General features: G+C 48.1%; 2 protein-coding genes across 2 annotated transcripts in view; one reads left to right on the forward strand and one right to left on the reverse strand.

Annotated features, from left to right (window-relative positions):
• The window catches only part of LOC115457565 (C-type lectin domain family 2 member D-like), a 29,209-nt gene extending 24,992 nt beyond the window's left edge, over window positions 1-4,217 (reverse strand). The window contains exon 1 of the mRNA XM_030187023.1: window positions 4,101-4,217. Coding sequence (XP_030042883.1) covers window positions 4,101-4,191 — 91 coding nt within the window. The 5' untranslated portion in view covers window positions 4,192-4,217. The remainder of the gene's footprint in view (window positions 1-4,100) is intronic.
• LOC115457560 (killer cell lectin-like receptor subfamily B member 1B allele B) overlaps window positions 1-13,109 on the forward strand; it is a 567,620-nt gene that overhangs the window by 356,015 nt on the left and 198,496 nt on the right. The gene's annotated exons all lie outside the window — the stretch shown is intronic.

Below are 13,109 nucleotides of genomic sequence, written 5' to 3' on the forward strand. Positions count from 1 at the left end.
AGGTGATAAGGAAGAAGAAGATAAGATAAAGAAGAGACAGAATGTGTTAATGAAATGAACCGACTGTGAAAAGTGCAAGTAGGCAGCAAACTACCTGAGGACAGAAGGTAGTGCTGAGGAAAACTGGACTGTGGTTAAAATTGTTTGAGACAGGAACTTATACTTTACTCCATCTCAACAATATAGTTTAAGAAACTTCAGGTGAGGAGCTGTCCTGTGATGATGAAGTTTATTTATTTATTTATTTTATTGCATTTGTATCCCACATTTTCCCACCTATTTGCGGGCTCAGTGTGGCTTACAATACATTGAGAATGATGGAAATACAATTTCATACAACTCGGTTATGGATTACATTGTGTTGAGTTAAGCGAATGCAAAGTCGAGGTGTCGTTAGGGTAATAGGACGTTGGAAAAGTACAATGGAACAATGGGAAGAAACAAAGGGAAATTGATAGGGCAGCAAAATAATAGCAAGAGAACATTCGGTATAACATTTTTCTGTGAATAAAGGTATAAATGTGGTAAAATTGCGGGGGATCAGAAATCAGAAGGGAATGTATTGATGTATAAATACAGTGTGTGGGCTTCATGTGCCTTGATTCTTACAATAAGTTTTATCAAACAGATGAGTCTTCAATGATCTGCGGAAGCCGGCCAGTTCGCAGATCGTTTTCAGGTTGCGTGGTAGAGTGTTCCAGAATTTTGTGCTCATATAAGAAAAGGTTGATGCATGCAGCGCTTTGTATTTTATGCCTTTGCAGTTGGGGAAGTGGAGGTTGAGGAAAGTTCGGGATGATCTTTTTGCGTTTCTGGGTGGTAGGTCTATTGTCAGACATGTAGGCTGGGGCTTCACCGTGGATGATTTTGTGGACTAATGTGCATACTTTAAAAGTAATGCGTTCCTTAAGTGGGAGCCAGTGTAACTTCTCTTGTAAGGGTTTTGCATTTTCGTATTTTGGTCTTCCGAAGATGAGTCTGGCTGCTTCAATCTCAGGTAGCTCAGTCACTGTGGAGTGGGTCCTGCTCTGACTCAGAGTCCTGCTCTCACTGCAGTCCATACTTAAAGGAAGCCTACCCGCCTTCTCAGGGCTTCTATTGGTCACCACTGTGAAATCTGCCCAACCCCGTGGCCTCAGCGGTCAAACCCTGCCCAAAAGGGCGCAAGCTTTGTTCAAAAAATACTGTGGGGGGGGGGGGGGGGGGCAGAGGAACCAGTGCAATCCTGCTGTAAACCTGGAGAATTGGCAACACAATATTAAAATTAAAAATATAGTATTGTCCAGATCACATTTTACAGATTCCAGTCCATGTTTTAAATTTTTAAAACTCTTAGAGGCAGATGCACTAAAGCTAAATGAGCCTTTAATGACTCTCCAACGAGGAAAATTTGATCCGTTGCATGCATCAAAGGGCTTTTACCGAGGAAGCCAGCAGCTAACGAAAACGGAATGGAGATGAGCAATTAGTGTGAAAACCCCATTGAAACGACATGCACTAACCTTTTCCGATTGCCTTTACGCAGGAAAAAGGCAGGAAAACTAACGAGAGGTCTGGACCACTCGTTAGGACAGCTCTGTGCCAGGAAAAATCATTAAGTGAAAAAATAAACAAACTTTGAGCCAATCCCAGCGCATTAGCAGAGCTAAAAGCGCTGTGATTGGTCCAAAGGACGTCAGAAAAACATAAATAAATAAAAATAAAAAAAGGATCGGGAGGGGGCAAGGGCGCTCATCAGGAGCGTCCTGTATGGACGGCCTTGCCCCCCCCCCGCTGCTCCCCACTTTCCGCCGCTCCCCCCACCCCGAAAAAGCAAAATTCGAGCAGCCCCTGCCCCCCTCCCTTCCTCACTACTCTCTCACCTCAGCTCCGCCTCCCGACATCCTCCGTCCTGTGCCCCACCCCCTTTTGGGGTCGTCGCCGCCATTCCCCTCCTCCATCGGGCCCCCCTCCCCCTTACCGGGCCCGTGCAGCGCCTCTCTCCTCTGTCCGAAGGGGCTGCACGGGCAAGAAGACAGCTGATGCCTGCCTTCGCCCAGCTTCGATGGCGCGTCTTTCTCCTGCTGGGCCCGCCCCTGTCTGACGTCAGTAACCTACGTAGGGCCCGGTAAGAGGGAGGGGGGCCCGATGGAGGAGGGGAATGGCGGCGACGACCCCAAAGGGGGTGGGGCACAGGATGGAGGATGTCGGGAGGCGGAGCTGAGGTGAGAGAGTAGTGAGGAAGGGAGGGGGGCAGGGGCTGCTCGAATTTTGCTTTTTCGGGGTGGGGGGAGCGGCGGAAAGTGGGGAGCAGCGGGGGGAGGGGGGGGGCAAGGCCGTCCGTACAGGACGCTCCTGATGAGCGCCCTTGCCCCCTCCCGACCCTTTTTTTTTATTTTTGTTTTGATTTGGGAGCCATGTGCTTGTGATTTGACTGTGTTTTGACTGTTTGTGGCATGCGCAGAGCAGCTAACATAACGCTTGGCTGCTCTGCGCATGATTTGGGGGCCGATTAACGATGTGTATTGTGATTCTTTGATACATTGTACGTTTCAATACCGATCTCAGCATGTGTGACTTTTTTTTTTGGTGCATTTTTCGTTATTTTAAAATCGTTAGGGACTTTAACGATTTAGATTTTTTTACGTTTGGTTGATGCATCTGCCCCTTAAAGACACCAAACTATTTTGACTCAAAAACAGCATTAAAATTCAATGAAACCTAACCAAAATGTCCACACCTTTTAAACAAAACTAGTAAAAAAGCCCTGTTTCTGATGCAAATGAAACGGGGGCTAGCAATGTTTTCTTCTGTGTGCGTGTGGGAGTGTGTGTGTCCCTGCCCTCTCTCCCCTCCCCCCTCTGAGTCCTTCATGATGCAAATGAAACGGGGGGGGGGGGGGGGGCTAGCAATGTTTTCTTCTGTGTGCATGTGGGAGTGTGTGTGTCCCTGCCCTCTGCCCTCTCTCCCCTCCCCCCTCTGAGTCCTTCATGATGCAAATGAAACGGGGGGGGCTAGCAATGTTTTCTTCTGTGTGCGTGTGGGAGTGTGTGTGTCCCTGCCCTCTGCCCTCTCTCCCCTCCCCCCTCTGAGTCCTTCATGATGCAAATGAAACGGGGGGGGCTAGCAATGTTTTCTTCTGTGTGCGTGTGGGAGTGTGTGTGTCCCTGCCCTCTGCCCTCTCTCCCCTCCCCCCTCTGAGTCCTTCATGATGCAAATGAAACGGGGGGGGGGGGGGGGGGGGGGCTAGCAAGGTTTTCTTCTGTGTGCATGTGGGAGTGTGTGTGTCCCTGCCCTCTCTCCTCTCCCCCCTCTGAGTCCTTCACTGTTACAGAGCCAGCGATTTGATTTCGTGCTCTGCTGTTTTCCTTCACTGACTGTGTTACAGAGAGGGCGGGGCAGACACTCATAAGGAAACCGGATATCTCGCCCCTTCACACTTCCGGCTGGAGGCTTCATAGAACGTTGGTTTTGCCTTTTACATAGAGAGATATGCGCTCACATATGCCATCGTTGGAATTCAAAAATGTGGTACCGGAGCAGCGTAAGGTATGGTCCACTGAATTTTCCCCAAAACGCTATTAATAAGACATATTAACTTTTTTAAAGCGTCCCTCTGGGCTCCGCCACCATTAAAATTACATTTTTAAAAACCACCGGAAAGGCCCAAAAAATAACGTTACAAAAAGCTGCAAAAATTAAACTAGGGCCGCTTACCTTACTCCATGGAAGTCCACCCTGGGATCCATGAACTTATTTGGGGTCCCAGTAAACCCCCCCCCCCCCCCCCGGCGCCACTGACTCCTCCGGTTTGGTAGGCCGCGGGAAATCGAGGCCCCGGCTTCACTTTGCGGCCTACCGGCGCACCTGGGCCTGATCCAGCGCGCATGCGCGGACCAGGCCCGGCGCCGGCCGCTTTCTTGACTGGCCTGCTCCTGGATTTGAACAGCTGCAGGCCGCCTTCAGCCTCCGGGTCTTTCCCGGGTAGCCGGAAAACACCTGGCCATCAACAGAAAAATGTCCCGAAGATCACTGGAGCCGAAAAATGAATGGGGCACAACCGATCAGCCCCCCTCCCCTCCCCCTCCGACAGTCTTGGGGGTGTAGAGAGATGCTCTTACCGCTGAAGCTTGTCAAAGAGTGGTTTCCCTCCTCGGTGTCTTTTTGGAGCAGAAGTTCGGGGGTGATGCAACCTGCTGCCCCTAGTCCCATTGCTTTCCGTCGCTCTCAGCTGCGGGCACCAGCAGGGGTTTCAGCAACTAAGTGAACTGCTTTAGGCGAGTCCTTCTATCATCACCTGCAACTCAGCCCCGCCCCACTCTAGGTTCTGGCTTCTCTGATCGGCTCAGTCACTGTCTCCCGAGAGCTGCTCCTTCTTCTGTACTCAAGCCAACCGTTGATTTCCTAGTCCACACATAGCAGCCAACTTTTCAAAATGATTGGGGGGGGGGGGGGGGGGGGGCTGCTGAAATTTTTTTTTTTAAACAGGTGGTGTATTCCCCCCCTCCCCATCCCCCCCTGTCCCCCCTCATCCCAGTTCCAGGCCTACCCCCCCCCCTCCTTTCCCTCCCCCTGACTTCCAGGGTCCCACATTCCCTCCCCCCCCCCCCCCCCCCCCCCCCCCCCCGACTTCCACAGTCTCCCTCCCTCCCATCAAGTTCCAGGCTCCCTCCCTCCAAATTTTATCATTTATAATTTTTATTAATTTTATAAACTTAACACAGACATAAACTGTTCAAGTGAAATACAGCCAGGCATAACAATAAAGTTAATACAGAAGAATTATCTTTTCATAACATAATTTAAACATTGGCTTCATTAGACCTCAATTAAGGGGGGCAGGAATTAAGTGAAGATTATCTATTGCAAACAATAATAAGGCAACTATGGCGTCGTTTTCTCATATTATATGTCTCTAATGTTGTCTAGTTTCTAGGAAGGTCTTAAGCAGATCCAGTGTATAGTAAACATATTTTATCTGATTTAACCTTATGACACATTTACACGGATATGCAAGAAGGAAAGAACCTCCTAAATCCAAAATTTTAGACCTCATAGAAAGAAACTTTTTCCTCTTTTCTTGAGTAGTCTTGGTCACATCAGGGTATAGCCAAATTTTTTGGCCCCCAAACATATGGTTAGCTGATCTAAAATAAAGTCTCATTATTGAATTCAAGTCTTGTTGGAAAACAAAAGAAACTATCAGCGTCCCCCTTTCTGACACATCTTCAAGTGATTGTTCCAATATGGCTGTAACATTTTGCAAATCAATGGATTTTTCTCCCTCTGTTTTTTTCATGGTAGTTGGAACATAATAAATTTTGTTCAATGGGGGAATAACTTCTTGAGGAAAATTAAGATTTTCTTTCAAAAATCTGGTAAACATGTCCTGTGGAGAAACTCCTAATAGTCTGGGAAAATTAAGCACCCGAAGGTTAAATCTCCTATTTGTTCAATTTTCCTTCTTATTTCTGAGTTTTCTTTTATTACAGCCACCTTAAATTCATCTGTTTGTTTAGTCTCTCTCTGCAAGGCCTCTTTACTTCCTGCATGTTCAAGTTCAAAGTTTTTACCTCTTCAGATGACTGCCATAAGGTTTTCTCCATTTCAAGCAATTTCAGCCAGATCTTACCCAGATTCACCTCCGTTTCATCCGCAACTGATGTTATCGCTGCAAATTCAGGTTCCCTACGGGGCTCAGCAGATTCACCCCTTCCAGGTTCCACTGGAAACCCCGCCCGAATCGCTGCAGTTGCTGGGTTGGGAGGGATCTTGGAGCTCGGCGGAGGAGAAAGAGATGTTTCAACTTCCAGCGTGGAAACCGCTTCACCGGGATCACACGCTAAGGAATCCAACCCGCTTGTGCGAGAAATTGCGGGGAAGAAGTGTTCTAAGCCTCGTTTCGCTGGAGTGGACGTCTCGGTAGGTAGGGGAACCCCCCGAATCGTCGCTTTGCGCTTTGTATGAGGCATATTTTAGAATTTACGTTTGTATTCGGCAAAACGAAGCTGGAGCTCACTTGCTACACCACCGCTCGCGGCGCCATCTTGACACGCCCCCCTACTCTGTGGTCCCTCCAAATTTTAAAAGTCATCGATTTTACCTCATCAGGGTTAGGTAAAAGTAAAAGTTACCTTGCTTCATGGCAGCTGGCACCTTCCCCTGTACCTCTCTGGCTCGCTCTCTGAGTCTCTGCCCTTCTTCAATTTTCCATCCAGGCCGCCGGTAAGCACACACCTTCATGCTTTGGCACTCCCAAGCTCTCCCTCTGCAGCATCCCGCCTATGCGGGACAGGAAACTGCTTACTGTACACTGCTGGCAGGCCCGGAAGCTGGAACAATGAAGGACAGACTTGGACAAACTTGGGATCAGTGGAAACATTATCAACTACATTAATAACTTCATTACTACCAGATCCTATCAAGTCAAAAGACTTACAAATCTATCATCCCCATGGTCATCAGAATGTGGAGTACCACAGGGATCTCCACTCTCCCCAATACTTTTCAACCATGTCATGATCCCCTTGGCCAGAACACTAACCAAACATGGTCTAAATCCTTTCATTCATGCCGATGACATCACCATATATATCCCCTTTAAATTCAATCTATCTGAAATCCACGACAAAATCAATACTGCCATTACCACTCTAACCTCCTGGGCTAGTGCTTTTAAAATGAAATTAAATAAAGAAAAAACGCAGTGCCTGGTTCTCTCTTCCCAATACTCCCCTTATCTCCCGACTACTCTGAACACCCCTGATGTCAAACTCCCCATATCTGACAACTTAAAGACACTGGGAGTAACGATAGACAGCCATTTATCTTTTGATAACCACGCTAAGCTCACTACGAAGAAAATGTTTAATATGATGTGGATATTGAAACGAGTGAAGCCTTATCTCCCACTCAACACTTTCCGGAACCTGATACAGTCTACTGTTATTACCCACGCCGACTACTGCAACAGTGTCTTTTTAGGATGCAAAACCCAAATACTGAAGAGACTCCAAACTGCCCAAAACACAGCTGCCAGACTTATTTTTGGCAAATCAAAATTTGAACGTGCATCACCTCGTTGAGCAAAGCTTCACTGGCTCCCCATCAAAGAAAGAATAAATTTCAAGATCAACACAATGACCCACAAGATCATCCACGGCGAATCCCCTGGCTACATGAATGAATTGATCAACCTCCCTGCTAGAAACAGATCTAATTCTTCACAAACTTATCTTAACCTACACCTTCCTAATTGTAGAGGAATTAAGTACAAGACCTACTACACATCCAGTTTCTCCTTTTTGGGCAGCCAGCTTTGGAACGCTATACCCAGACCCATCCGATTAATAAACGACTTCGTGCCCTTTAGAAAAATGCTGAAAGCTCGTCTGTTTAAGGAAACCTACCCAAATGCCCCAACCTAATCTCGCCAACCTCCACCCCCAATTCTGTTCCGACTTAAATACCAACCCTCCCATCCTTCTCTTTCCATCTCTCCTTAATTTTATCCCTCCTTACCCTTTCTCCCAAATTACACTATCCTATCCTGTCTACCCTCTTTTATCCTAGTCATATATTATCTAACTCAACTTATCATACACTACTAAGCCCAACTTTACATTGTTTTACTACTGTTGTATTGAAAATTCTATTCTTAACTTTGTATTTCAAATTACTATGTAAGCCGCATTGAGCCTGCATTGTGTGGGAAAGCACAAAATGTAATAAATAAGACAGCTGTGCAGGGCTGGCCATGGCAGGGAGCTAAACGCCACAGTGCATGCAGGGACTGGAGCAGGAGCTGGGACAGGAGGACATGCACTCACGCACGGAGCCACCAGCCCACCACTGCCTAAGTTCGGGCTTCGGCGATGGCAGCTCCGGAAGCTCCTTTGTGCTCTGCCTCTGTTGCAGCATGATGATCATCCCGCCTATGCGGGACCGGAAACTGTAACAGAGCCAGAGCAGGGAAAGCTTCTGATGGTGAAGGCAGTGTGCTTACTGCACTGACACATAGAGTCCAGAACATTGAAGGAGGTAGGAGGCAGAGCAGACAGACAGCACAGCAGTGCAGCAGGGCAAGGAGTCGGGACGGTGCACGGAGCGGGAGGGAGGGACTTTATACCCACATCACGAGGCACTGCCAAATTATTGGGGGTGCTTGAGCACCCACAGCACCCACGGAGTAGGCACCTATGAGTACACATATAGCATATAGAGAATGTGGGCAGTGTATATTAGTAATGTTAAGTCATCAGACTGGGCTTCATGTCCATGAGTGATGCATACTTGTACTTCTATTATGTATGGCAAGTTGGCTGCCTGCAGTCTTTGGCAATCTGTGTTTTTTTTTTCTCTCTCTCTGTATGGTGTGTTTCTCCACTTAATAAAAACATTTAAAAAAAAAGAAGAAAGAAACATTTCTTCTCTGTATCATCTCGGGAACACAGGCAACCCACCTTTCAAAATAGATTGGGGAAGCCACACACAATGCCAGTTACCCCTCCCTGGGCAAAAGGAAGGAGCTTGCTAAATATTGGGGGTGCTCTAGCCACAGGTGGGCCAGGGCCCATCCACTTAGGGCTCAGGCCCACCCAACAGCAGCACACATTTAGCGATAGCTGGTGGAGATCCCAAGCTCTGCCAGCTGAAGACCTTCCCACTGATGGTAATGAAAACACTACTCTCCACGATACTAGCACATGCATGTTCACTTTTCAGCACATGCCTGCTGCAGACTGCCAAAGTGGAAAGAAGCATTTTCCTGCCAGCTGTCTTTTGGTGGGGGAGAACATTTGGTGCCCATCCACTTCTTGCCAAGGCCCACCCAAAATCTGTTGTCGGGCTACAACCCTGCAACACCCACTGGCATCAGGGCCGGCAACCAGGACAACTGAAGGAGGTACAGTCTGCAGGTGTGCTGTGGAGTCCACTCTCCAGTTTCTGCCCTGGGCCCTGACTGGCACCCACAGACCTAATACCTGTGCTTTGGGGAATGCAGCCATATGAATAGGTGCCATCATCCTGACAAACCCCATGGCACAGCTCTTGAGGGAGGCCTTTGGAAGCCTCCCCTGAGCATGCACGGGTATTCCTGTGCTGGTATCAGCAGGCCCCCCCCTCTTCCTCTCTGGTCAGTTTTTCCCATTCACACCAATGACCACAAGCTCTCTTCATGGCAACTAACTAACCAGAGCACCGAGATCAACAGCCACCACAGAAATTTCACACATCAGGTCACAGCCGAGAACCAAGTGGCTCTCCATGAGAAGCCCAACTGCTCACTCAACAATCTGCCCCTCTCCCTACAGGCCATGATCTGTGTCACCCATGGAAGGTAAATAAGCACCAGGCAGAATAGGTGATCATACTACACCGGCACCAATTACTGTGAACAAGGCAGGCAGCAGACAAAGAACTCCCCCATTCAAGGACCAGTTATTCCTCCACTCACACTGCACCGCCCAACACTGCCCATGCTCCCAAGGTGACCCAGACCATGGCAGCCATGGGAAGGCCAAGGAGGGTTCTGACTGGAGCAAGGCATGGAGAGCTTGACTGTGAGAGTGGTTAGTTTTAGTTTCTTTTCTGGTGCAGCCTGTTGTGGCTGTGGAGGCAGGTGTGCAAGAGGAAGCTGGCCTCTTGGAGGATCTGTGCAGGCTCTTTTGTAGAAGCGCTGGCCCTTTAAGGAGGTCATGTTATCCATCACTTACCTCCAGCGACCAGGACTTATCCAGCGCTGAGCAGGATAAGTAGTCGCTGTTTTGGATTTTGAAGTAATGTTGCACATCTTATTTTGGTGTAGTTAAAATTAATTACATTTAATCAGCATTATAGAAGTTTTGGTCCCAGGAGGCGGAGGTCCAATAGCCTTGCTGCTGATGGGTATCTGATGCCTCCAGAACGTAGATACTTTCTGGGATCCTGCCAAGACCTTTTGACCATGCAGAATTCCAAAGAGGAACAAGATTCTGGAATCCGAAAGAGTAGCAAGATTCCATATAGAATTCCAAAGAGTAACAAAATTCCAGAATCCCAAATAGCAGCAGGATTCCAGAATCCTAAAGAGTAGCAAGATTCCATGCAGAATCTCAGAGAGTAACAAGATTCCATGCTACCGATCCAGGGTAAGCAGTGGCTTCCCTCATAAGTATTGCCATACTGGGAAAGACCAAAGGTCCATCGAGCCCAGCATCCTGTTTCCAACAGTGGCCAATCCAGGTCACAAATACCTGGCAAGATCCCAAAAATGTACAAAACATTTTATACTGCTTATCCCAGAAATAGTGGATTACTCCCAAATCCATTTAATAACGGTCTATGGACTTTTCCTTTAGGAAGCCGGCCAAACCTTTTTTAAACTCCGATAAGCTAACCGCCTTTACCACATTCTCTGGCAACGAATTCCAGAGTTTAATTACACGTTGAGTGAAGAAAAATTTTCTCGGATTGGTTTTAAATTTACTACATTGTAGCTTCATCACATGCCCCCTAGTCCTAGTATTTTTGGAAAGCGTGAACAGACACTTCACATCTACCTGTTCAACTCCACTCATTTTATAGACCTCTATCATATCTCCCCTCAGACGCCTTTTCTCCAAGCTGAAGAGCCTTAGCCACTTTAGCCCTTTCCTCATAAGGAAGTCGTCCCATCCCCTTTATCATTTTCGTCGCCCTTCTCTGCACCTTTTCTAATTCCACTATATCTTTTTTGAGATGCGGCGACCAGAATTGAACGCAATATTCGAGGTGCGGTCGCACCATGGAGCAATACAAAGGCATTATAACATCCTCATTTTTGTTTTCCATCCTCATTTGGTAGTTCAACAGATCCCACCACTGCCACCAAAATATGTCAGCAGGCCTCCTCCTTCAGGCCTCCCAGCAGGTAGGTACTCAGCTGACCCTGGAAGGGCCCTTCCCTGGACACAGCACTCCAAGAAGAAAATTCCAAAAGATATGCTTAAAATCACTTTTATTCCATCAGCAAGGACAAGACATTTCCTCTTCCAGACTCTGTCTTTGGTCATACTACATGCCAGCCCTTGTTCCCCTGTGGGCCACAGTTCCTGGACACAGTTTAAGTTACTCACTGCCTTCCCAGCCTGGCAGAGTTTCTGGACACAAATTAAATCCCTCACTGCTTTACAGCTCAGTACCTCTTTCCCCATTGCATGGAACAGCTTCTTAACTTTTCCTCCAAGCTTTCCACAGCCTTCAAGAAGGTTTGTTATGAAGCCTTTTAACTTCCTCCCTTGTACCTGAGTTATAGCAGCAATCTCCATGGGCTCACTTCCCCAGCCATCTCCGGTTTGGGTCTCCTCTCCAAACCCTTGCTCTGCCTCCCATTCCATGTGCTCCTCTCCCTTTATCGTCCTCAGTTGGTCCTCTCCCTCCTGATTATTCCTCCTCAGCCAATCCCCCTCCTCTCCCTCGGGATCCTGGGACTTGTAGTTCCCTTCCTGCTCCCTTTGCTTGCCCCCAGGGCTTCTTGGGAACTGTAGTCCTCCTCCCTTCTCCTGCTCTTGGGAAATTTATGCCTCTGTGGGGACAAGGCTTCCCAGCGCCTAGGATCCTGGGACTTGTAGTTGGAATCCCGGGTATGAAACCTACCCATCTTGCTCCTCTCCTGGATCCCTTCTTCCCTGACACTCAAGGGTTCCTCACAACGGATACCAATTAATTAATGTGTGTACCATCAAGCTGTGTGCGGGAAAAAGGCCTAGTTCACATACAAGACACATCCATGAAAGAAATGTATGGAAAAATATGAACAAACTTCAGAAAATTTGGGAAAAAAATTGTTCTAAATGAGCAAGTACAAACTAACCTTTTTCTTTTGGGGGGGGGGGGGGGGGAATACGCTGGACATCTCTCAAAGACAGACCACCTCTTCATTACCTGGATCTTTCAGCCTGATAAAATGTAAATTTAAAACATCTCTAGGTTCTGGTGTGCTAAAGTTAGGGTTACCATATTTTGTCCCCCAAAAAGGAGGACACATGCCCCGCCCCACCTCTCACCCCGCCCACCCCCTTTCACACCCCACCCCGCCCCCTTTACACCCTCGCTCTGCCCCAGTCACATTTCCCCTCCCCCCTGTCACACACCCCGTCACCCCCTCCCCTTACCTTACTACTGCCCTGGTGGTCTAGTGACCTCTTCGGGGCAGGAAACAGCCCCCTCTCACAAGGTCACTTCAACTCTCGGTGGCCATTTTGAATCGGCGCCGAGATCAGCAACAGCAAGGACGCATGCAGGGCAGTGCTCCGGGCAGGAAAGAGGGGGCTCTTAGCTGCCCCGAAGAAGGAAGAGGTCACTAGACCACCAGGGCACTAGTAAGTAAGGGGAGGGGAGGCTAGCAATCTGCCCATTTGTCCGGATTTGGCAAAACCTGCCCGGTTGCCCGGCCATGTCCTCAAAAAGAGGACATGTCCGGGTAAATCCGGACATATGGTAACCTTAGCTAAAGTCAACTTAATAATTTCTTCCTGCATTTTTTTCATCACAGAGACACAGCAAAGTGGATGATATTTGTGGTTTTTAGATGCTGAGTGAGCTCAGGCCTCTGTGCACCAGTATCCAATGTTCTGCATAGAAAGGAGAGCAGGTGGCCAACACATTTCTCAAATGCCCAGATAACGGCTGCTCCCTGTCACCCTCACTCCTGCCATCATGTGTTTGTGGTCAGTGAGGTCCCACCAGACCTGTTTCACCCTTTGTCATCATGACAATAAGTCACTGGCCAACCACAGGAAGCCAGGCCTCAGCATGCACAGAAAGCCAAAATGGCTGCCGCAGAAGCACTGGACCTCCAAAAGGGGAGGGAGGAAGAAATGAAGAGAAGCTGTCAGAAGACATGAATTTCTGTCAGTTAAATTCTGCAATTACAGATATTCTGCCTCAGAGGATATCAGAACCTGAGTTTGTCCATTACACACCTCCCATGCTACTTCCTGACTCTGGCAGTGGGTGTTATCTCTGTTGGGACACTGCTGAAGAGGATGGTCTGTGTGTCACCTGCTTTGACCACAAGGAAGGGTCTGTTCAGCTGCCTGTGTGGGTGATGCTGAGACTTCTTTTGTCCCTGAGGTATTGAATGTGATACTCAGAAGCTACAGAAACCA

Source organism: Microcaecilia unicolor, chromosome 14, assembly GCF_901765095.1.
Source record: "Microcaecilia unicolor chromosome 14, aMicUni1.1, whole genome shotgun sequence".
Lineage (NCBI taxonomy): Eukaryota > Metazoa > Chordata > Amphibia > Gymnophiona > Siphonopidae > Microcaecilia > Microcaecilia unicolor.